Raw genomic sequence first — 20298 nt, 5'->3', positions numbered from 1 at the left:
ACCTGTGCCAGGTGAGAGGGAGCCGCCTCCTGCGGACCCCCGCCCACCCACCACCGCAGCCCAGCACCGACCCTGTGTCATCTCCTGGGCAGGCGGCTGCAAGGGTGCGGGAGACCGGCCAGGCACTGGCCCGTCACACCCCAGAGAAAGCCCCTGGGACCAGAGTCCTGACTCTTGTCCCAAGCTGGTGGAGGGAGAGGGAGACCTGTCAGAGCTGGGGCAGGTGGCCCCAGAGCATCCTGGCAGGGGTGGTGGAAACAAGGAGATGGGGGACCACTGGGTCCCCCAGGTACCTGTCCTGCTGGGCCCTGCCTGTGGCCTCCCCATGACCTGCCCTCACTCCAGGAGCCCACTGGCCATCCTCATGCAGTTCAGACAACTCAGGGGCCCCCTGGCAGGTCCAAGACATAGGGTAGGCAGAGCAGCCCCCACTAGCCTGGCTCCCCAGCTCTCCCCTCCCGGGCTCAGCCCCACAGGTCTGTGGCTCCTCCTCAGGAGGAAGACACAACTCCCCTCCCCACTGCGCAGGGCCTGGAATCACGGAGACCAGGGCCCCCAGACAGTGAGCCGGGGCCAGTCCCCCAGGCTGGGAGACCCTATCAGTCTCTCAGCTCAGGCTGCCACCAGGGGGTGCCATGTGGCTCCCTCTTCTCAAAACTAAATCAGTTTAATGAGGGGCCACCTCCACCTGTGTGAAGGAAACTAGCGCAGAAACGGCTAGGATGAGTGTTCACAGCGAGTGAAGCTTTAGCCTCAATTAGATAGGTGGACAGATTTAGATGTGATGTAAAATTGAATTTACACAGGTCATAGTTAGGGATTTATGTTTTGTTTTGCGTTATTTGGGGTGCTGAAGTTGGAGCCCAAGGCCTACTGCCTGCTAGGGAAGCACTGCCTGGTGAGCTGAGCTGCACCCCTGCCCCCCAGAATAGACTTGAGGTGCTGAGGTCTGGGGCTTGCCCACCTTTTAAACAAGTGCCTGGTTAGGGCTCGGGGATCCCTGAAACAGAAGGGAACTCAGAAGCCTGCTGGAACCAGCTGCAGGAAGGGACTTGCACCTCTAATCCTGGTGACTCAGGAGGCTGAGGCAGGAGGACTGCAAATTTAAGGCCATCCTGGGCAATCTAGTGAGCAACTTTTCTCAAAATAGAAAATTTCAAAGGGCTGGGCATGTAGCTCAGTACTACAGGGCTCCTGAGTTCCCACCCTAGAACCGGAAAGGAAGAAAAAAGCAGATGCCCCAGTTACTCCTACCCAGTGTAGGCCTCCTTTCCTGCCTCTGCCTTTGTGATGTGCTCAGGGCCACAGCGTTTAACTGGCTGATGCCTAGGGCTAGGGAGGGGCCAGGCCTGGGAGACCATTGGAGGGACAGTGACTTTGACTTTCTGCATCCACTGGGCGGGCACCATCTCTCCAGAACCCCCTTGGACTGTGTCTGTCACCTCTCCCTCTGGGAGGACAGAAACCTGATGTGCTGATTTTATACTCAGGAAAATCAGGGTGGAGGAGGTGAAGGTGCGGAGAGACAGAAAACCTTCCTTCTTTCTCCTCATCCTCACCAACACCTATTTTTTCCCTTAATTTTAAGCCACCCAAGAGGGTGTGAGGTGGGTCTTGCTGTGGTCTGGTTGAGTTTTTCTGATGACTTGCTGTGGTTATTCGGCCGCTTGGGCCTCTTTTATAGAGAGATGGCTATCCTCATCTCTCCCTTTTTTGCATTGTATTGTCTTTTTGTTGTTGAGTTGCAAACATTCTTTATATATTATGGATGCTGGTTCCTCATCAAATACCTGACTTGCAAGTACTGTACTTTCTACCACTCTGCGAGTCATCTTTCTCTTCCCAAAGCTCCAGGATGGAGGTACAGGGCCCAGAGTCATCTCCGCGCCATGGAAGAATAAATGGACGCAGGGCTGTCTGTGATTTGGGCCCTGGGGAGTCCAGAACTCCCCCTTCCTGTGGCCTGATCTCCCTGTCTCAGGCTGCTGCTCTGGCCGGCGAAGGCAGGGCTCACAGCTGCTGGGACCAGTCACGCTGGCAGGGTGCTGGTGTTGCCTGGGTGGGGGCCGTAGCCCAAGAACCCGCCCCCGCCCCAGCAGAGCGTGTCTCCACGTGTTACAGAGCAGTGAGCTGCTGCCGGTGCATGCAGAGGAGTTGGCTACATGGTGATACACACAGGGAGACGCCACCGGGGGGACTATGGGGCGCTGGAGCTAATTGCTGTGGGGGTGGGTGGCAGCACTCACCCTGGCGCCTCCGGCCCAGGGTTCTGACCTTGTGCTGTGGCTGGGCTGGGGCACAGAGACAGCTCTGCCACCCTGTGAGAGCTGCATTGTGCCTGGGGGACGTTTTGCTTTTCTTTTTTTCCTTTTTTTTTGAGACAGAATCTCACTCTGTGATCCTGGCCTTGAACTCTGTAGCCCAGACTGGCCTGAAACTCACAATCCTCCTGCCTCAGCCTCCCAAGTGCTGGGATTATGGATGTGCACCATGGCACATGGCTGTTTTTTGTTTTATTGGTACATTTCAGGTATACATAATGATAACATTCATCATAAGGGATTTGTACCTGTACCTGATAGATCTTGCTTCTTGTTTTCCGTCCCTCTCCCCTCCACTTGACCCTCTTCCCCTCCTTATTTACAAGAGCTTTGTTTCCTTTTTTTTTTTTTTGGTACCAGGGATCAAACTCAGGTCTTTGTGCTTGCGAGGCAGGCGGCAGAACCACTGAGCTAAATCCCCAGCCCTCCTGTTTCCATTTTTTAACATGGAGCTGGATTTGTTCTCTACCTGGGGCACACTCCCGATTCTGGGGCCAGGACCCTGGCTGTAGTGGTCACACGCTGTGGGGTGCCTGTGTCTTGTTCAGCTTGGGTCTGGACACTGGCACTTCTCAGGGTGTGTGGGTGCAGGTGAGCAAGTCTGAAAGCTGGGTCCAGTTGTCCTCACCTTTCTGTTCTCTCTCTCCCGTCCCCCAGAAGGCAATGGCACCTGCTTCCCCCACAAGGAGGCCCCATCCACGCTCAGCGACCTGCCCCGGCCCTGGGACTACACCTCAGCTGTCACCTGCATCTCCCTGCCCCTCCTGCCTCATCAAGAGGAAGCTCTGGGGTTCCCTGGGCCAAATGCCCCAGAGATTGGCCTGGGGGGCCCTTGGGCTGCCCGGGCCCCTAGTTTCCCCCTCAGAGACAGCCTGAACCACCTCAACCTGCCCCCACTGCTGCTGCTGCCCACACGCTGGCCCCCGATCCTGCACCCCCATGCATACGGGTCTCCAGACAAACTGCTCGGGGCCATGGGGGCCCCTCGAGCCCCCGGAGGCTTCGAGTGCGGGCACTGCCACAAGGCCTACCACACGACAGCCGGGCTGGCCCGGCACCAGCAGCTGCAGTGCCACCTGCAGGCCGGGCGCGTCTTCACCTGCAAGCACTGTGACAAGGAGTACGGCAGCCTGGGTGCCCTCAAGATGCACATCCGCACCCACACGCTGCCGTGCGTGTGTAGCATGTGTGGCAAGGCCTTCTCCAGGCCCTGGCTGCTGCAGGGCCACATCCGGACCCACACAGGTGGGACAGGAGGACAGGGCCCCACATTACCCTCTGTACACCAAGTCCCACACACAAGTGTGGACGGACGTGCACCCTCCAGGGTCACGCTGTCCCAAGAGGCTCTGGGCAGGGTCACCCTCCTGCCTCTGCCCTGGCAAGCACCTGCCCCAGTCCTCAGCCACGGCCATATCCCTTTGCCTTTGCCTCCCCTGTGTGTCTGTGCCCACGTGTCCCTCCGCGGTGAGGACACCAACAGCAGTCATGCGGGCTTACAGCTCCCGAGCAGCCCCATCTTGATTATATTTGCAAAGATCCTGTTTCTAAACCAAGCCACAGATGCACGAGTGGGGTGTGGGCAAAGCTCAGAGTGCAGAATCTTGGGCCTGGGGCAGTAAGAAGGAGAGGAAGGTGGCCTGGGCATCAGGACAGCAAGAGGCGAGTCCCAGGACTTGGGGACATGTAGCCCGCCTGCCCAGCTGGCCGGTCCCATGGGGATACCAGCTGGTGTCTTGGGGCTCCATAGTACTGCAGGGCTGGATAGTGGTTTCTCAGGGCCCCTTCCTGCTGTCTTGCCAGGGTCATCTTGGGGCCAGGATCCCAACAGAAGGCCCTTGTCCCAAGCCCTGGGTTCCTCTCCTGTTGGCCAGCAGCCAGAGGCTCCTACAGCATCTCTCACTGGACCGAGCGGCTAGGATCTGGGTGGCCTCCGTGGAACCCTGAGAACCAGCGACCACTTTAGCCCTCATGTGGGGGCCTTTGATGCTGGGTCTGGGCTGCGTGACATTCTGCCTATCACAAGGAGCCATGACCCTGGGTGCTCACGAGCAGTAGAAGGGAGGAGCAGGTCACCCACAGACGGGCAGGACACTTCATGGCTGTACCTCTGTGGCCGCTCACCTGGCCCTGCCTTCCTCCTGCAGGTGAGAAGCCCTACACCTGCCCCCACTGCAGCAGGGCCTTCGCTGACCGCTCCAATCTCCGGGCACACCAGCAGACGCACTCCGGCACCAAGAAGTACCCGTGCAAGGGCTGCGGCAAGACCTTCTCCCGTATGTCCCTCCTGACACGGCACGAGGAAGCCGGCTGCTGCCTAGCCCCTGAGGGTCCCCCCTGCCCCGAGAGCTGAGGGCCGGCTGGCCTTGGACAGCCCCCGTCAACTGGGGTCCAGGAAGACAGAGGCCTGCCCTCCCCTGCAGCAGGCCCCACCCAGTGTCCTGCAGCTTGCTAGCGGCCAGCTAGGTGCCTTCCCTGGAAGGACTCAGCAAGAACAGTGGGAGGAGTGAAGGGAACGTGGTGCCTGTAAGGGCTCAGGTCGGGTGGAGGACTTGGCTGGGACAGCGGGGTGGCTGCACCTGGCTGAGTGGCATCACTGAGGCAGAGGAGCATCCCTAGCTCTGGCCAGCTCAACCTGATGTGGAGGGGATAACCAGACCCAAGCAAGGAGCCCTGACACCTTTGCCAAGAGGACAGTGGGGGGGGGGCCCAAGAGACACTTGTCCTGCTGTCAGCACCTCCACCTGCGGCCCCACCAAGGAATGTGACCTGAGCACCTCTGGTGGCTCCCCTCTCACCCTGAGGTGCCTGGGCTGTCAGCCTCCTACGAGAGAACATTCTAGAACATTCCAAAAGCTCTGCCACAACCACATACATGTGGTGCCTTCTCCTCACGGCTCACCCTTCAGCTGCTCCAGGCCAAGTCTGGCAGGAGTCCTGGCTGGTGTCGCCACCTGCAGTTTCAGCCCCATGGATGCTGGCCAGGCCCAGAGAGGCACTGAGCCTTGAGGATCCTGGAGGAAACCGGGTGATGCCACCGGTGCCCTGGGCCAAGGTGACCCTTGGAGCTGCCCTGCAGCCCAGCCTGATGATGCACTGAGAAAGCCAGGCTCACTGCCTCCCAGGGCCTAGAGGGAGCTGTGCACCACAGGTGGGGCCAGGCAACAGTTCTGGGGCAAATGTGCCCCAAAGGTGGCTATCCCTGGTCTCCTAGTCCCCTTTCCTCTCTTTCTATAAGATCACCAGTCCGTGGATTGGGGACCCACCCTGTGGTGCTCCCAAGCTCAACTCTGAGGGGCTGGGTTAGGACTTCAGCAAGGATTTGGGGGGCTGTGCCCACCCTGGTCAACTGAGCACCCATGGGTCCTCGCGCTGTCTCCCGCTCCCTCCCTCCCTCTGCGGAGGTGGGGCAGTGGGTTCCACTGAGGTGACTTGCTGGAGACCCTTCCCTCTGGTCTCCTCACCACTCTCTGCCAGGGAAAAGGCAGGAACCACAGCACCTGGGCCGGGAAGGTGGGACCCCACGCCATGTAGGGGCACGGGGGGCTCCCCAGTCGCATCCAGGTGCCTGGAGGAAGCGGTGCTGTGGGTCGCGTCTATTTCTGGGGCCCCACATCTAAATGGGGCTGCTGCACCTGTCGGTATGAAGGAAGGGAATTTCACAGCCCCAAAATAAAGCCGAATGTTTCCCTGCAGGACCAGCCCATGGAAAATGGGCTGATATTTATATCTGGCTGGTGGAGGGCAGGGCCGTGTGGGGAGTGTCGCAGAGCGGGGTGAGGGCACCGGTCCTGCCAGGGGCCTGGCCAGAATGAATGGAGGAGACTTTCCACCTTGTGAGGCAGGCTGAGGTCACACAGTGCCGGCCAGCTCCCCCGGGACACCTGTGCTGCAGCCACATGGCTGGCACTAGGGACACTCACCTAGTGACTCACCCAGGTCCTTTCAGCCTCTCAGCACCTTGACTGGAAACCACAAGAGTGTCTGCACCCGTTCATGACCCTCTGCTGCAGTGGCGTGGCCAGCCCTTCTCTGGGCCCTTTTACGGGCCCCTTCCTGCATCCTTTTCCACCCAGCATCACGCACTGAACCCCCTGGAAGGGCCCCTCTTTCCTTGTGGTACTGGGGGTTGAGCCCAGAATCTGCATACTCAGCTACAGCCACAGCCCTTTTAATCAGTATCCCCAATCCCCCCGTCCGGGGATCGAACTCAGGACCTTGAGCTTGCAAGGCAGGCATGGCACCACTGAGCCACACTGCCCCCAACCCCAGCGCTTTTTAAATGTTTCATTTTGAGACAGGTTCACTATGCTGCCCAGCCCACCTGGACTCAGGTGTGCTGGCGCCTCACAAGTCCAGGTCTTCCAAGCCAACTCCCAGGCACACAGTCAGAGATCTTCCCATGCCAAGGCAGGGAGGGGCGGCCGAGGTGCCCAGGACCAGAAGGGAGGTGGAAGCAGGGGTTTCGGTACATTTAGATGCAGGGAATGCAGAGGTCTAGCATTCGGGTAGTGGGCCAGTGGATGGGGACAGAAGGACCTGGCACCTCTCCTGCGACCACCCACCCCTCATGCTGGGAGGAGGGTGACTTGGACCCAGAGCCCAGCCCCCCGCAGCAGGTGTGTCGGCAGCGGGCCTCCCCGGATCGGCCCACTCCTGGGTACAGAGCAGGGCTTACATTGCTGTGGTCCCTTCCCAGAGGCCAGGGGTCTATAAATAGCACCTGGCCTGGAGTAGGCCAGGCGGGGTCCTCTGGGCACCTGAAAATAGCCCCTCACTGCTATCTACGCTCAAAGCCCACTCCTGGCTCTGCCACAGGCCTAAATTTAGCTCCCTGGCAGCGATCAGTGGAACACAAGTTTCCAGCCTGCCCGCCTCTGGATGTGGGATGTCCTGAGGGGTGGCAAGAGGCTGTGCTACAGAGTATGGTGGCACACACCTGTAATGGCAGCATTTGGGAAGCTGAGGCAGGAAGATCGCGTGCGGTCCAAGTCCAGCCTGAACATGATCTCACATGGTGAGATCCTGTGGCACACGCATTCACGCATGTATGCCAGCAGGAACAGACTAGGAGCTCTCCTATTGCTGAATTTTTCACACAGCTGCATTTCCCCAACTGCAGAAGAGGAGCTGTGGCACCTCCTGCATCAGAATTTAGAGAATGCCAAATAAACAGGGCAGGGAAGCGTGCTCAGGAGAGCTGCAACCTTAGCAAACCTTCAGCCTCGGCAGGCACAGTGGTGCACACACCTGTAATCCCAGCTACTCAGGAGGCTGAGGCAGGAGGATTTCAAGTTTGAGGCCAACAGAAGCAATTTAGCAAGACCCTGCCTCAAAACAACCCTAGGGTTCCGCCTAGCCCATCACCTCCTCTCCTCAGCTGCTCCTCTGTCCCGTCCCTGAGGATGAGCCTGTGACCACCTGTAAGGAAGACACAATCTCTAGTACAAAATACCCACCCTGCTTCCTCCCAGGGGACAGGCATGAGGCCCAGGATACCCGTGACCCTCCACAGGTGACCCAGTCACAGGGCTCTTCAGACGTGCCCGTTTACCCTTCTGTGCTGGTGTCACAAGGTGTCCCTCCCTTTCACAGTCCCCAGGACCACGGGGGCAGCAGAGCACCCTCGAAGACCACGGTGGCCTCCAGGTGCCCCACGTGTCCTGAAGCACAGTGGTCCCATGACACTGGACAGTGCCCTAGGGATGTGGGGGCCTAGTGTCTCTGAGGAGAGCAGCACTGGGCTCTGCCACACGGTGAGGTCCACAGTTCAGCTTTGGACTTTTTAATCTCCTGCTAGACCCAGAGCTTCCGGCTCAGGCTCCTGTCAGTGTCTGCAGGCCACCCCTCAGCATGGAGCCTGGGCAGCAGCTCGTCCCAAGCCCTGTGGTCAGAGCCAGGCAGGGAGTGGTGTGTCCCAGGGACGGGAGGAAGGGACTGGCGCATACAGAGGTCGTTGGGGGCAACCTGGGCTCGCCAGCCCCTACAGGGTCTGCACAGTGCAGGGCCCCTCTGGAGTGGCAGCCATGTCTGGGGGCGCAGGGAGGACCCAGCTGAGATGGAGTTGGATATCTTCGCAAACACAGTGAAGGTTGGATGTGGTGGTGCATTTGGGAGGCTGAGGCAGGAGGATCACTCTGAGTTCGAGGACAGTCTGGAGTATACAACAAGGCCTTGTCTCACAAACAGCAACAACAAAAATCCAAAAATGCAATGCAAGGCCATGCTTCCCGCTGAAGCTACAGCAGACCCTGGGCAAAGAGCTTTGTCACACGGGTGGCAGGGCCACCCACCTCTCTCCTAGCAATGGGATGTGCAGAGAGTTTAGGCATGGGGTCAAAGGTCATGCAGAGAGCAGACCCAGGGTGGGGGCGGGAGCATGCGCAGCAGGGCTCATTTGTCCTTTTCGTCCCTGAACAGTACGACTGCTCCCTAACAAATTTGAGATCCCTTCCATGGTGAAGGCAGCCAACAGGGCACCTGGGCAGGAAGTCAAACCCCGTTCCACGAGTTGGGCTGGGGTGCGCGGCCAGATGGCCAGGGCGACTGGGAAGGGAGCAGAAGGGACCCACGGGGACTTGGAGGCTCCCGGCTTTGCGCTGGGCAGAGGAGACCCGGACACTGAAGGAGCTGGAGCCCGTGAGGTTCCGGACCTCACACAGCTGCAAGTCTGCACAACGGCGGGAGTCTGAGGAGGGGGAGGAGGTCACAGGCGGAGCCAGGAAGCAAAAGGGTCTCATGGTTTACTTGGAAAGGCAAACGGAGCCCGGCCCGGCAGTATGACCCGAGTGGGGTCTCTGGGTGGAGCCGGCCTGGGACAGAATCAGGCACACAGCAGGCCCAGCCATGCCCCATGCTGCAGGAACACCTCAGCCCTTCCCTTCTGTTTAGCAGGGGGCAGGCCCCAGGCGTTTGCACTGGCCACAGCCCAGCCACTAGGCATGCAGGTTGGCAGCTGAAGCCACTAGAGGGTGCCAGGCTGCCTCGGGGCTGTAGGGAGCAGCTGATGCCCAGGGCACTGTGACCTCCGCCAGTCACTGCTTCCGCGCAGGACACAGGCAGGTCTCCTCCTGCTGGCTGCCCTCGGTCCCGGCATCCTGTGTGCTGTGGCCACGTGTTTCTTTATTTCCACCAGTCCACTGCCCGGCCCATCCTGAGGGCCTCAGTTCTCCCTCAGTCTGTCCGAAGGCCCAGGGTGAGGCCTGCCGCACATGGCTGGCGGTTCAAGTGCCTCCCTCTCCTCTGCTCTGGCTCTCACAGCATTTGCTAGCTTGTGCTGGGGCCGAGTGTAGAGATGACAGGGGCAGGGGGCCCCTCGCAGGACCCCAACTTCTGGCCTGGGTGAAACTCTCCCCCAGGAGTCCTCACCAGAGCTGGTTTATTCATTTCAGAGCCCCAGTGTGCATCTGTCTGACTTGCAGAGTCTATTTTGGTTCCAAAATTGAAAAACAAATCATTTCAGGTCAGCAATTCGACAAAGATGACGTATGTGACTGCAGGGAGAGCACATGAGTGATCCCAGACCAGGGGACAGGAAGTGATCCAGGCTGAAACCATGATGCCTCCTCTGAGGGCCTCACCAAGACGTCACTGGGTGGGACATTTACACGGCTGTGTTGTACTTGATGCGCATGTGCACACGTGTGTGCGCGATATTGGGCTGGCACTAGACACGCGCTGTGCCACAAGCTCCTCCCAGCAGTGACTCTGCACCTCTTCTGTGAGTGGGGCTCCCCACCTCCCACGGAGCCACTCCGGAAACCCCTGGTTTTCTGTTCCTGCCAATTAGTTTGCAGTTTCGAGAACGCTGAGGATGGACCTACTGTGATCAGTCAGGCCGGGCGGTGGCAATCTGGAGCTCTGCTCCTGTCCGACCTCTGAGGCTCCCATCTCCTTTTACTTCCTTCCACTGTCCTGATACAGATCTTTCTTCCTTCCCTCTGTTTTTTTTTTTTTTTTTTTTTTTTTTTTTTGGTGGTTGCTGTTGGTTTCGTTGTTTGTTTTTGAGACAGGGTCTTGAAATGTAGTTCAGGCTGACCTTGAACTCCTGGCAATGCTCCTGCCCCAGCCTCCCCGTGCTGGGATTATAAATCTGTGCCACCACGCCTGGCCTGTTTTTGTTTTTTCAGACAAGGTCTTGCTATGTACTTCCGTCTCGATACGTAGTTCAGGCTGGCCTGTAACTCACTATGTAACCCAGGCTGGCGTCAAACTTGTAGCAATCCTCTTGGCTCAGCTTCCCAGTGCTGTAATTATAGGTGTGCACCACCTTGCCTGGCTTTCTTTTTTTGTGTTATTTGAGAGAAGGCTTCTTGTAAGCCAGGCTGACCTCAAACCTGTGGGCCTCCTGTCCCAGCCTCCTGTGTGTGGTGCCCCAGGCCTGTGCCACACCCGACTCCAGATGCAGCTGCTTCATGGTGGATTCTGCAGCCTGCTCCACAGCGCAGGGTCTCCAGACTGCAGAACACCAAGGGCCCCGGGTCCTGGGCAGTGTCCTGGTACCTGTTCATGCTCTGCTGTGACCTTCCCGAAGTGCCTTCACCTCAGGATAGTCACATATGTCCTGATGGAAGCCAAGCTCTCAGTGGCTTTCCAGCCACAGAACTTTTGGGTGGCTCTGCAGGGCCTGGTCTCACGTCTCGCTCTTTACTGTTTCATGCGAGGGTGCCAAACCCTGCACACAACCCTTTGCTCACCAGGCACACTGCGGGCTGACCTGAGGTCTGAATGCTGGATGAGGACCTCTGCTTCAGAGGGCAGGTGTGAGCGACCCTGCCCTCCAGAGTGGTCACTGCACTGAGCCTGGATTGTCCTCAGGTCTGGTCTGGCACTGTGACTTCTGCCTGGCACATGCTCCTGCCATTGCAATGCCATCTGCTGTGCACCTTTAACCTCCAGAACGGAAAAGACACCTCTTTTCCTCGTAAGCACCCTACCTTGGGGATTTTACTGCAGTAACAGAAAACAGCCTAACTCGGAGCTCAACAGGGCTCTGAGAGTGAGCTGGGGGTGCAGATGCTGCAGGAGACGTGGAAGAGATGCAGCCTTGGCACCTTTTTCTGTGGTTATCAGGAAATTACAGACTTCCTTAAAAGAGAGGGAAGAAGGCTCTGGAGCCTGGGGAGCTGCCCACTTCACCAGCTCTGGGACACATGTGCTCTTGGCTTTCCCCACACTGGGGACTGAACCCAGGGCCTCTGCACTGAGCTACATCCCCAGCCCTTTCACTTTTTTTTTTTTTTTTTTTTTTTGGTGACAGTGTCTTGCTAAGTCAGCAGGTTGCCTAGGCTGGGCCCAAACTGCAGTCCTTAGTGCCCAGATTGTAGGCGTGCACCTCCACACCTGGCGCACGTGTTCTTTCAAACACTCATGTTGCCATTTCTGCTACCAACACCCCCCTGGTTCTCTTTTCCCAGGACACCAGCAGGTGCCTTGTCACCAACAACCCTGTCATAGCAACATCACTTGTTTTACCCTTTGCCTGTATCTCCCCAACCCTCAATTCATCCTATAAAGAGGGCAGTGACTCTAGCAACAAACGTGCAGGAGAAGAGCAAGCCCAGGCAGGTGCTCCAGAGGCCACAGGATGGCAAGGGTGGGAGGACTGAGCTGGGACAAGCTCCTTGGTCCATGGTGTACAGGGGAACGACAGGCCCCAGTGGGCTTCCGGGTAACTGGGGAATGAGAGCCAGGCATAGGGGAGCTGGCCCCACAACGGGGACTGCTGTGTCCCAGAGCAGGGTCAGCCAGCCAGGGCCGAGTACAGCCATCTATCTTTGTACAGAACAAAAAGAAAAATGTGTCAAAGAATCAAAAGACAGAACAGAACACGGAGATAGCCTAATGCTACTCCAGTAGCAGATGACCATGATCCACCCATACCACAGAATACTACTCAGCTGTGAAAATGACCGAGGCAGTGACACCTGCCGCCATGTGGAAGAGGCTCAAGACATCAGTGGCTTTTTGTGAAACTAAAGTGATCAAAGGAGAAAATAAAAACACCAGCCATCTAAAATGCAAATATGAACAACGCAAAATACCAGTTTTTGCCCATCAGACTGCTGGCCAGGCCTGTCCACCCTCCCCTACTCTGGTGGAGAGTTAGCCACTGTCCCCCCTCCAGAGGGGGCAGCTTGCCCACAGCTACCAAAACCACCTGAGCACAAAGAGCTTGGCCAGCGGCTGCCCTTCCAGGAGTTTTTCCCCCAGAAATGCACTTTCATGAAACTGGTGGCAAGGGCCTGGGATCTAGCTCTGTGGTGCTGTGCCTGCCTTGCAAGTGCAAGGTCCGGAGGTCAATCCCCAGTACTGGAAAAAACAAACAAACAAACAAACATTGCAAAGCACCACTCCTAGGGCCAGCAAGACACTGTCTACCAGGCAAGGATTTGGCTCAGTGGTTCTGTCCCAGGCGCAAGGACCTGAATTTGATCCCCGGCACCCAAAAAAAAAAAAAAAAAAGACTGTCCACCGAGGGGCTGAGACACGAACTGTGGAGTAGCTAGAAGGATGGCAGGAGGAAGCACCTCTGGCACACATGGGGATGATCTTCAAAAGCACATAAGAGGGAGATGGAGAGGAAACAACTGCTTGCTCCTACCACACATCAGATGGCGAAGGATTCCTAACACCAGTGTTTCCGGGAGCAGAGGTGTCCAGGGCCCAGGCGGAGACTTCTGCTTTTATACTTCTCTGTCTCTGAAATCCGAGCTGTTTTAAAAGTAAACATACAGGGCCGGGGATTTAGCTCAGTGGTTCTGCTGCCTGCCTCACAAGCGCAGGGACCCAAGTTAGATCCCCAGTACCAAAAAAAGGTAAACATACATTTTTAAAAAGGAAAGGGGGAAATGGAAAGTCAGTGTCTAACGGACAGAGCTTCTGTTAGGGATGATGAGAAAATTCTGGAGAGGGACGGTGGTGATTTACTACCCCTGAATGCATACTTAAGTGTTTTGTTTTTTTTTTCCAGTATCAGAAATCGAACTCAGGACCTTGAGCTTGTCAGGCAGGCACAGTGCCACTGAGCTACACCCTTGGGCCGGTTTTTATTTTTTGGGGGGTGAGGCAGGGTCCACTATGTAGTCCAGGCTGGTCATGAATTCATGGTGACCTCCTGCCTCTGCCTCCCCCGTGCTGGGATTACAGGTGTGCACCACCACCCTTGGCTGCATACTCAGGTTTTTTTGCTCTGTATATTTTACAGTAAAAACAAAATACCTACAAATGTGTCCATCCAAAATCCTTGCTGACGGGGGTGGGGGTGGGGAAGCCGATCTATCTTGGACTCAGCTCATCCATCAATAACCCCCTCAAACCCCCGCTGCAAGAGATGGCCTGGCGGGGCGTGGGTACTCCAGGATGCGGGTGCAAGGAACCTCACGATGAAGACCTGGATGCGGATACAGAGACTCCAGTAGCAGGCGCGCAGGGGACTTCAGGATGAGGATAGTGGGGATCCCAAGATGCAGGCGCAAGAGACCCCAGCGGCAGAAGCCCCAAATGGACCGCCGTGAGCGGTAGGCTTAGGGGAATCGGGTGAAAGGAAGACCCAGGGCTAAGCAGTAACCCCACTCAGCCCCGCTCCCCCCGCCTACAGAGCGTAGGGTCCACCTCCGAGATCCCCACCTCACGCCTGCGTAGAGCCTACACCGGAACGGATCTCGCCCCCGCGAACGCTCAGCGCCTGCGCAGACTCCGCCCCGCTCACACTTGGGCCGTGCACTCAGGTAAGCGAGGGCGGGCTCAGCGTCGGCCGCCCATCGTCCGATGTCAGCCATTGGCTGAGAGGTGGGGTGTGAGTCGAGACGGCCGAGGATTGGACTGTGTGCGAGCATCCAGGACCGCGCAGGCCAATCACGTGGCAGCGCGTGAGATGAAGCGCCCGCCCGGCGGGTTCCTGCCTGACTCGCGGTGGTTCGGCTCTGGACTTCCGACTGCTTGACCATGCCCTCCGACCAGTCGCTACTGGCTGTCACCTGCACCGCTCCGGTCAACATCGCGGTCATCAAGTACTGTGAGTGCCACGGCCAGCGCCTGGGTGGGGAAACGAGGCGCCCGATAGAGACGCTGCAGGTTCAGTGGTGACCGGTGGCCGGGTCCCCGTGGATCGGAGCGTGTCGAGGGCAGCCCGACTCCACCGCGCCCGCTCCTCGGCGGCCTCCAGATCTGGGCAGCCAGGGAGGCACAGGTGTGGGAGAGCCTGTTGCCGCGAGGGCGTGGTGCGGCCGCCGGGTTCCACGCAGGGCCGCGCGCAAGCCCTGGGTCCATCCCTGCCCCGCAGCTGCCGTGGGCACCATCGCTGTCCCTCTGACAACTGGGCATCGTTGCCTCCTTGCGGCTCTGACTTGCATTTCCCTGATGGCCAAAGATGTGCACCATCTTTCCTGTGCATTTGCGTTTGTTGCTTTCGGTGAACTGACTCCTCTTTTGGCCTTTTTTTCCTTTTGATGGTACTGGGGATTGATTCCAGGGCCTTCCCACTGAGCTACAGTACTCCAGCCCTTTTCTGTTTTTGAGTAAGGGTCTTGCTAAATCTCTAAGTTGCCCAGGCTGGGCTCAGACTTGTGATCCTCCTCCCTCAGCCTCCCGTGGTGCCAGGGTTATGGGTGTGCCTTTTTTTTTTAATTGTATAGTTTTACATTTAGGTCAGTAACCCATTTTGAGTTATTTTGTGTATGCTGAGGTTCCTTTTTTAACCACCCATAGGTGTTCCATTATTTCAGAGACATTTGTTGAAAAGTTGTCCTCTTCCTCCATATAATTTCATGTGGGTCTGTTTCTAGGTTCTCTTGCTCCTGAGGCCTATGTTTGTCTGTGTCCATCTTTCTGACACTGCCACACTGCTTGGATTGCTGCAGCTATATGGTGAATCTTGAAGTAGGGTAGGGCTGATCCCAACCACTCATTTTTTCAAAATAGAGTAGTTATTCTGGTGTTTTGTTGCATTTCTGTACACTATGTAGTTCGAGTTGGCCTTGTAGCCCAGGCCAGCCTCAAACTCACAGTGATACTCCTGCCTCAGCCTCCAAAATGCTAGGATTACAGGTGTGCGCCACCCCCCCCCCAGCTCATGCATTTTAGAATAACTTCTCTGTGGACATGCAGGCTTGCTTGGATTCTGCGGGGTCCCAAGTTGGGTTAAACCTGCATAGCGCTCTGTGCACGTCACGATGGTGCTACGTCCTGACTCCTGCCTGGAGCTGCTGTGTGGGTCGAGCTGTTTCCGGGTAGAATGTCTCTGGCTTGCTGGCCTTTCCCTCCTCTCCTTCTGAGTTTGTCTGCTGAGCTTTTCATTTCAGCTTCTGTATCCTGTGCTCACGTTTCTGTGTGATACTTCCCTCGTGCGTCTCAGGCTGGTGTCTGGCTGCTTCCTGAAGCGTCCACATCGCAGCTACTTTGGGGTTCTTGCCAGGTGACCACCCTTCTGCATCTGTTGTCTGATTGTCCTCTTCATGCAGTTTGAGGGCCTCCTTTGTCTGGTGTGACAGGTGGTTTTTTTATTTGTTTGTTTTGGCTTTTTGAGACAGGGTCTCACTATGTAGTTGAGACTGACCTGGAACTCACTATGTAGCCCAGGCTGGTCTCAAACTCACTGCGATCCTCCTGCCTCAGCCTCCCGAGTGCTGGGATTATAGGCATGTGCCACCACACCCAGCGACTGGTGGTTTTGGTGAACTTGAAGGTCATGCTTCGGAGACCCTGGGACTTGGCACAGCTGCTGTGGGTGTGGCACCATGGGGCACGGGGGACAGGTGCAGCCTGGTTCTGCAGCGTGGAGCGGAACCCCGCTTCCTGGGCACTGGGCACAGCCTGGTTCTTCAGCTGGTGGGGTGAAGTCCAGGTGACCTGTGATGAAGACAGCCCAGCACCTTCCTGGGGAGGGTGGAGCGCCCCCTTCCAGCATGGGGGGCCGTGCTGTGACATGGTGTGGCTGAGCACTTCCTGGCCTTGCTGGGTGCCCTGGGCAGGGCAGCAGCTCCGCGGTCTCCCTGCGGGTGCGGGGCACCTACCACTGAGCCCAGGCCCCATTGCCTTCGTGTTTCCTGCAAGGGTTTGGAGCAGCAGCTGGGCTTCAGTGGTGCTTGGTGGGGGAGGGGAACAGGACATGTCCATGCTTGACAGATGTTTGGAAATGAGACTTGGAGGTACAGCCTCCGGCCCACGGATGGTACTCACTGGTGGCAAGAGCGGGAGAGGGGTTTGGGTGGAGGGGGCGACTATGTGCAGTAAGCCGCCTCCTGTCTGGAGACGGGCAGGTAGAAAGATGGCCAGAGCCATCAGGAGCACACTCAGGGCCTGAACACGCTCAGGTGATTTGTGGAGTAGGTGAATGAAGAGTGCTCAGAAGCAGTGGCACCCATGGGCAGCTGGCCCTCAGCTCCTTGAGGCACCCAGGAGGGCCTGCGACTGTGCAGGGAGAGAGCAGGATTGCCAAGTGGGATGTGTGACAGCAGGGAGCACCAGCGGGGGTGGGGGGCTGGGGGCTGGAACTCACTGATCTCTGGTTGTCCCTTCCAGGGGGGAAGCGAGATGAGGAATTGATCCTGCCCCTCAACTCCTCTCTGAGTGTCACTGTGCACCAGGACCAGGTGAGGGCCCCTGGGCCCGGCGCCTTCCTAAGCAGGAGGAGGGGGCCTCCCACAGGACTCCCAGCCAGCAGGCGCCTGGTGCCACCTGCAGTTTCCTGTCGCATCCTTCTGCTCCCCCAGGGAAGCTGGGGAGTGGGGCACAGGCCTGTCCCTGCCCTGACAGCACTGGGTTTTCCTCCCAGCTAAGAACCACCACGACGGCCGCCATCAGCAAGGACTTCACGGAGGACCGGGTCTGGCTGAATGGCCTGGAGGAGGATGTGGGGCAGCCACGCCTCCAGGCCTGCTTGAGGGAGAGTGAGTAGGAGAAGGAGGCGGGAGAAGTGGGGTGGGGCCGTGCCCTCCCGAAGAGCCTGGGCGGGCGAGATGCCAGGAGGAGCTACATGGCTCACAGCCTCCTTGCCTCAGTCCGCCGCCTGGCTCGGAAGCGCACCAGCACTGGAGACGGGGACCCGCCGCCCCCCAGCCTCAGCGACAGGGTGCACGTGGCCTCCGTGAACAACTTCCCCACAGCCGCAGGCCTGGCCTCCTCGGCAGCAGGCTTTGCCTGCCTGGGTGAGTGCCCTGGCTCCTCCCACTCCGCCAGCCCAGAGCCCCATCCCAGTGGCTCGCGGCCTGGCCCCAGTCTCTCGCTTCCTGCCTGCAGCCTACACCCTGGCCCGAGTCTATGGGGTCGAGGACGACCTCTCGGAAGTGGCTCGCCAGGGCTCAGGCAGCGCGTGCCGCAGCCTGTACGGGGGCTTCGTCGAGTGGCAGATGGGGCAGCGGGCAGATGGCAAGGACAGTGTTGCTCGGCAGGTGGCCCCTGAGTCGCACTGGCCCCAGCTCCGAGTCCTCATCCTGGTGGTGAGTGGGGTGGGCTGAGGGTCAGAGTGGCAGCGGGCGGTCCAGCCACGGGGTCAGGAGAAATCCTGCGTGGCGAGCACAGGGCCCGGTGTTCCCTCCTGTCAGGTGAGCGCCGAGCGGAAGCCGACGGGCAGCACAGTGGGCATGCAGACCAGCGTGCAGACCAGTGCCCTGCTCAAGGTGAGGCCCGAGGCGGGCCGGCTGTCCTCCCATCTGGGGCAGACCTGGCCGCCCTGAACACCTGCCTGCCTTGCAGTTCCGGGCCGAGGCACTGGTGCCGGCACGTATGGTGGAGATGGCCCGCTGCGTCCGGGAGCGAGACTTCCCGGGTTTCGCCGAGCTCACCATGAAGGACAGCAACCAGTTTCATGCCACCTGCCTGGACACCTTCCCGCCCATCTCCTACCTCAACGACACATCCCGACGCATCGTGCAGCTGGTGCACCGCTTCAATGCCCACCACGGGCAGACAAAGGTGTGGTCCCCGGCGGTGTGGATGTGGCGCTCCAGGCCATGCCAGGTGTTCATTTCCTGGCCAATGCGCTGGTAGCAGGACTCCTTGGGTCACCGCTTGTCACCTCCTGAGTTCTGACAGAAGTGACACGTGTGAGGTGGACCCCTGGTCCCTGGCAGGTGGCCTGGCCGGGGTGGGCAGTGCGGGGACGCCACATGACGACTGTGGTTCCAGGTGGCGTACACATTTGACGCGGGCCCCAACGCTGTGCTCTTCACTCTGGAAGACACCATGGCTGAGATTGTGGCCGTTGTGAGGCATGCCTTCCCCCCAGAGGCAAATGGGGACAAGTGAGTGTGGGTCCCCGGCCTCCCAGGCGACAGGTGGGGCCCAGGGCCAGTGTCCTGCGAGGAGCTCCTGGGGGCCACAGCTTTCCCAGCTGGTGGTCACAAGACGGGGACGAGTACGTGTGATGGTACCCGTGTCTCCCCTAGGCCTCAGAAATAGCACTCCCCTGGCCAGCATGGTGGCACATACCTGTCACCGGGAAGCTGAGGCTGGAGGTTTGCAAGTTTGAACCCAGCCTGCACCATGTACATATTGAGACTCTGCCTCAAAAAAACAAAAAAGAAAAAGAGGGAACTGTCACATGTGCTTAGGGACCCTGTGTACCCTTGCCCCAGCAAATGGTGGTTTTGGTTTTGATTAGGAAGCGCACAGGGCATTCTGAGGATTAGGTTCAATATCTGACGTTTAAAAAGAAATGATTCCAGCAAATCTGGTTCCCTCTTTCTGAAGTGACGTTGGGCACAGGAGTCTCCAGTTCCTTTGTGTTCCCATCTTCCCAAGAGCAGCCACCAGCCCGAGGCCCTGCCTTCCAGTTGCCCCACTCCCCGTGCCCCCACATGCGGATGCATACACACTCCTGCCTCGGTGTCCCCAGGTTTCTGAAGGGGCTGCCGGTGACACCTGTCCCTGTCTCTGATGAGCTGAAGGCCACGCTGGCCATGGAGCCTGCCCCTGGAGGTGTCCAGTATGTCATCGCCACGCAGGTGAGTGCCAGGCATAGCGGCTTCTGCAGGGCCAGGCCTTGGCACCTTGTGTGGGCACTGGTTGCCTGGGGCACGGACATCAAGGGTGGGGCTCAGCCTGGACTGAGGGTGTGGGTAGAGCCAGGAAGAAGGCTCCTGTGTCACCAGTGATCTGGTGCTGGTGTTCGTCCCCAGGTAGGCCCAGGGCCGCAAGTCCTGAATGACCCAGATGCTCACCTCCTGGGGCCCGATGGCCTGCCAAAGCCCAGGCTGGCCGCCTGAGCCTGCTGCTGTATGCTGTCAGCCGCTCAAGCTGCTTGCTGGGACCAGGGGCAGGTGTGATGGCGAGGCCACATGTGTACCCACAGAGCTTTCAGCTGTGGCCCTGGTCATCGCCGGCTGTCCCCCAAGTGCCTCACTGGTTCCCTGTGGTACTTCGCTCAGGTGGGCATTGGACTGAGCCCTGTGGAGGGGCTCCCTGACCCAGCTGCTGTACTGAGGTTTGCAGGACAGGGGCTCCTGAGGAGGTGCCTTCCGGTGGGGCTCCCGGCAGGAAACCTAGCCAGCTGCACCTCTGAGACTCCCGGACGCTGCACTCAGGCCACAGTGCGAATGGGAATGGGATGTTTTTAAAAATACCAGTACATATTGAGCTGATGGCATATGCCTGTCACCCCAGCACTCTTGAGAGGCTAAGGCAGGAGGATCGCAAGTTCAGGTCTAGTCTGGGTAATGTAGTGACTTAGATCCTGTCTCACTAAAAAAAAAAAAAAAAAAAAAAAAAGAAATGCAGAGGATGTACAGCTCTGGGTTCAACCCCTAGTCCTGCCACAAATCAAAACATATACCTAAAAAGAAATCAAAAGCCCATACCACAGAATAAAGGTGTTGGTTACCACCGCCTCTGCCTCTGCCTCTGCTTCCTGGGCAGCCTGGCCTAGGCCACCTGGGGACGCAAGGGCAGGGGCTTCTCCTCCCCAGGCCCGTGCGCCCGGGCCCAGTGCGATCCCCACCACTGGGCCGCGCCCCCAGCGCCCTTCCTCCTGGTTCCGACC

General features: G+C 58.3%; 2 protein-coding genes across 2 annotated transcripts in view; both read left to right on the top strand.

The window, feature by feature from the left end:
* The window catches only part of Snai3 (snail family transcriptional repressor 3), a 7260-nt gene extending 2586 nt beyond the window's left edge, over window positions 1-4674 (top strand). Inside the window, exons 4-7 of the mRNA XM_033757919.1 lie at window positions 145-289; window positions 2870-2912; window positions 2979-3566; window positions 4469-4674. Of these exons, the coding sequence (XP_033613810.1) occupies window positions 145-289; window positions 2870-2912; window positions 2979-3566; window positions 4469-4674 (982 nt within the window). The remainder of the gene's footprint in view (window positions 1-144; window positions 290-2869; window positions 2913-2978; window positions 3567-4468) is intronic.
* A 9520-nt stretch (window positions 4675-14194) lies between these two features.
* On the top strand, window positions 14195-20144 carry Mvd (mevalonate diphosphate decarboxylase). Its single transcript, XM_010627529.2, has 10 exons — window positions 14195-14337; window positions 16842-16912; window positions 17095-17209; window positions 17321-17467; window positions 17559-17758; window positions 17864-17938; window positions 18015-18233; window positions 18447-18562; window positions 19156-19264; window positions 19439-20144. Exons 1-10 carry the CDS (start codon window positions 14268-14270, stop codon window positions 19523-19525), a joined length of 1209 nt encoding a protein of 402 aa, XP_010625831.1. The 5' UTR covers window positions 14195-14267; the 3' UTR covers window positions 19526-20144.
* Window positions 20145-20298: the final 154 nt, after the last annotated feature.

The sequence above is a fragment of the Fukomys damarensis genome, unplaced genomic scaffold, assembly GCF_012274545.1.
Source record: "Fukomys damarensis isolate Sample0158 unplaced genomic scaffold, DMR_v1.0_HiC HiC_scaffold_32, whole genome shotgun sequence".
NCBI lineage: Eukaryota > Metazoa > Chordata > Mammalia > Rodentia > Bathyergidae > Fukomys > Fukomys damarensis.
The sequence above is the reverse complement of the archived record's forward strand: the minus strand, read 5'-3'. Positions and strand labels throughout refer to the sequence as shown.

Bases quoted from the DNA above. Each gene is read 5' to 3' on its own strand.
- Mvd (XM_010627529.2), top strand. From the start codon at position 14,268: ATGCCCTCCGACCAGTCGCTACTGGCTGTCACCTGCACCGCTCCGGTC. The intron at 17,468-17,558 runs GTGAGTGCCCTG...TCCTGCCTGCAG, and splicing joins AGCAGGCTTTGCCTGCCTGG to CCTACACCCTGGCCCGAGTC. The intron at 19,265-19,438 runs GTGAGTGCCAGG...GTTCGTCCCCAG, and splicing joins AGTATGTCATCGCCACGCAG to GTAGGCCCAGGGCCGCAAGT.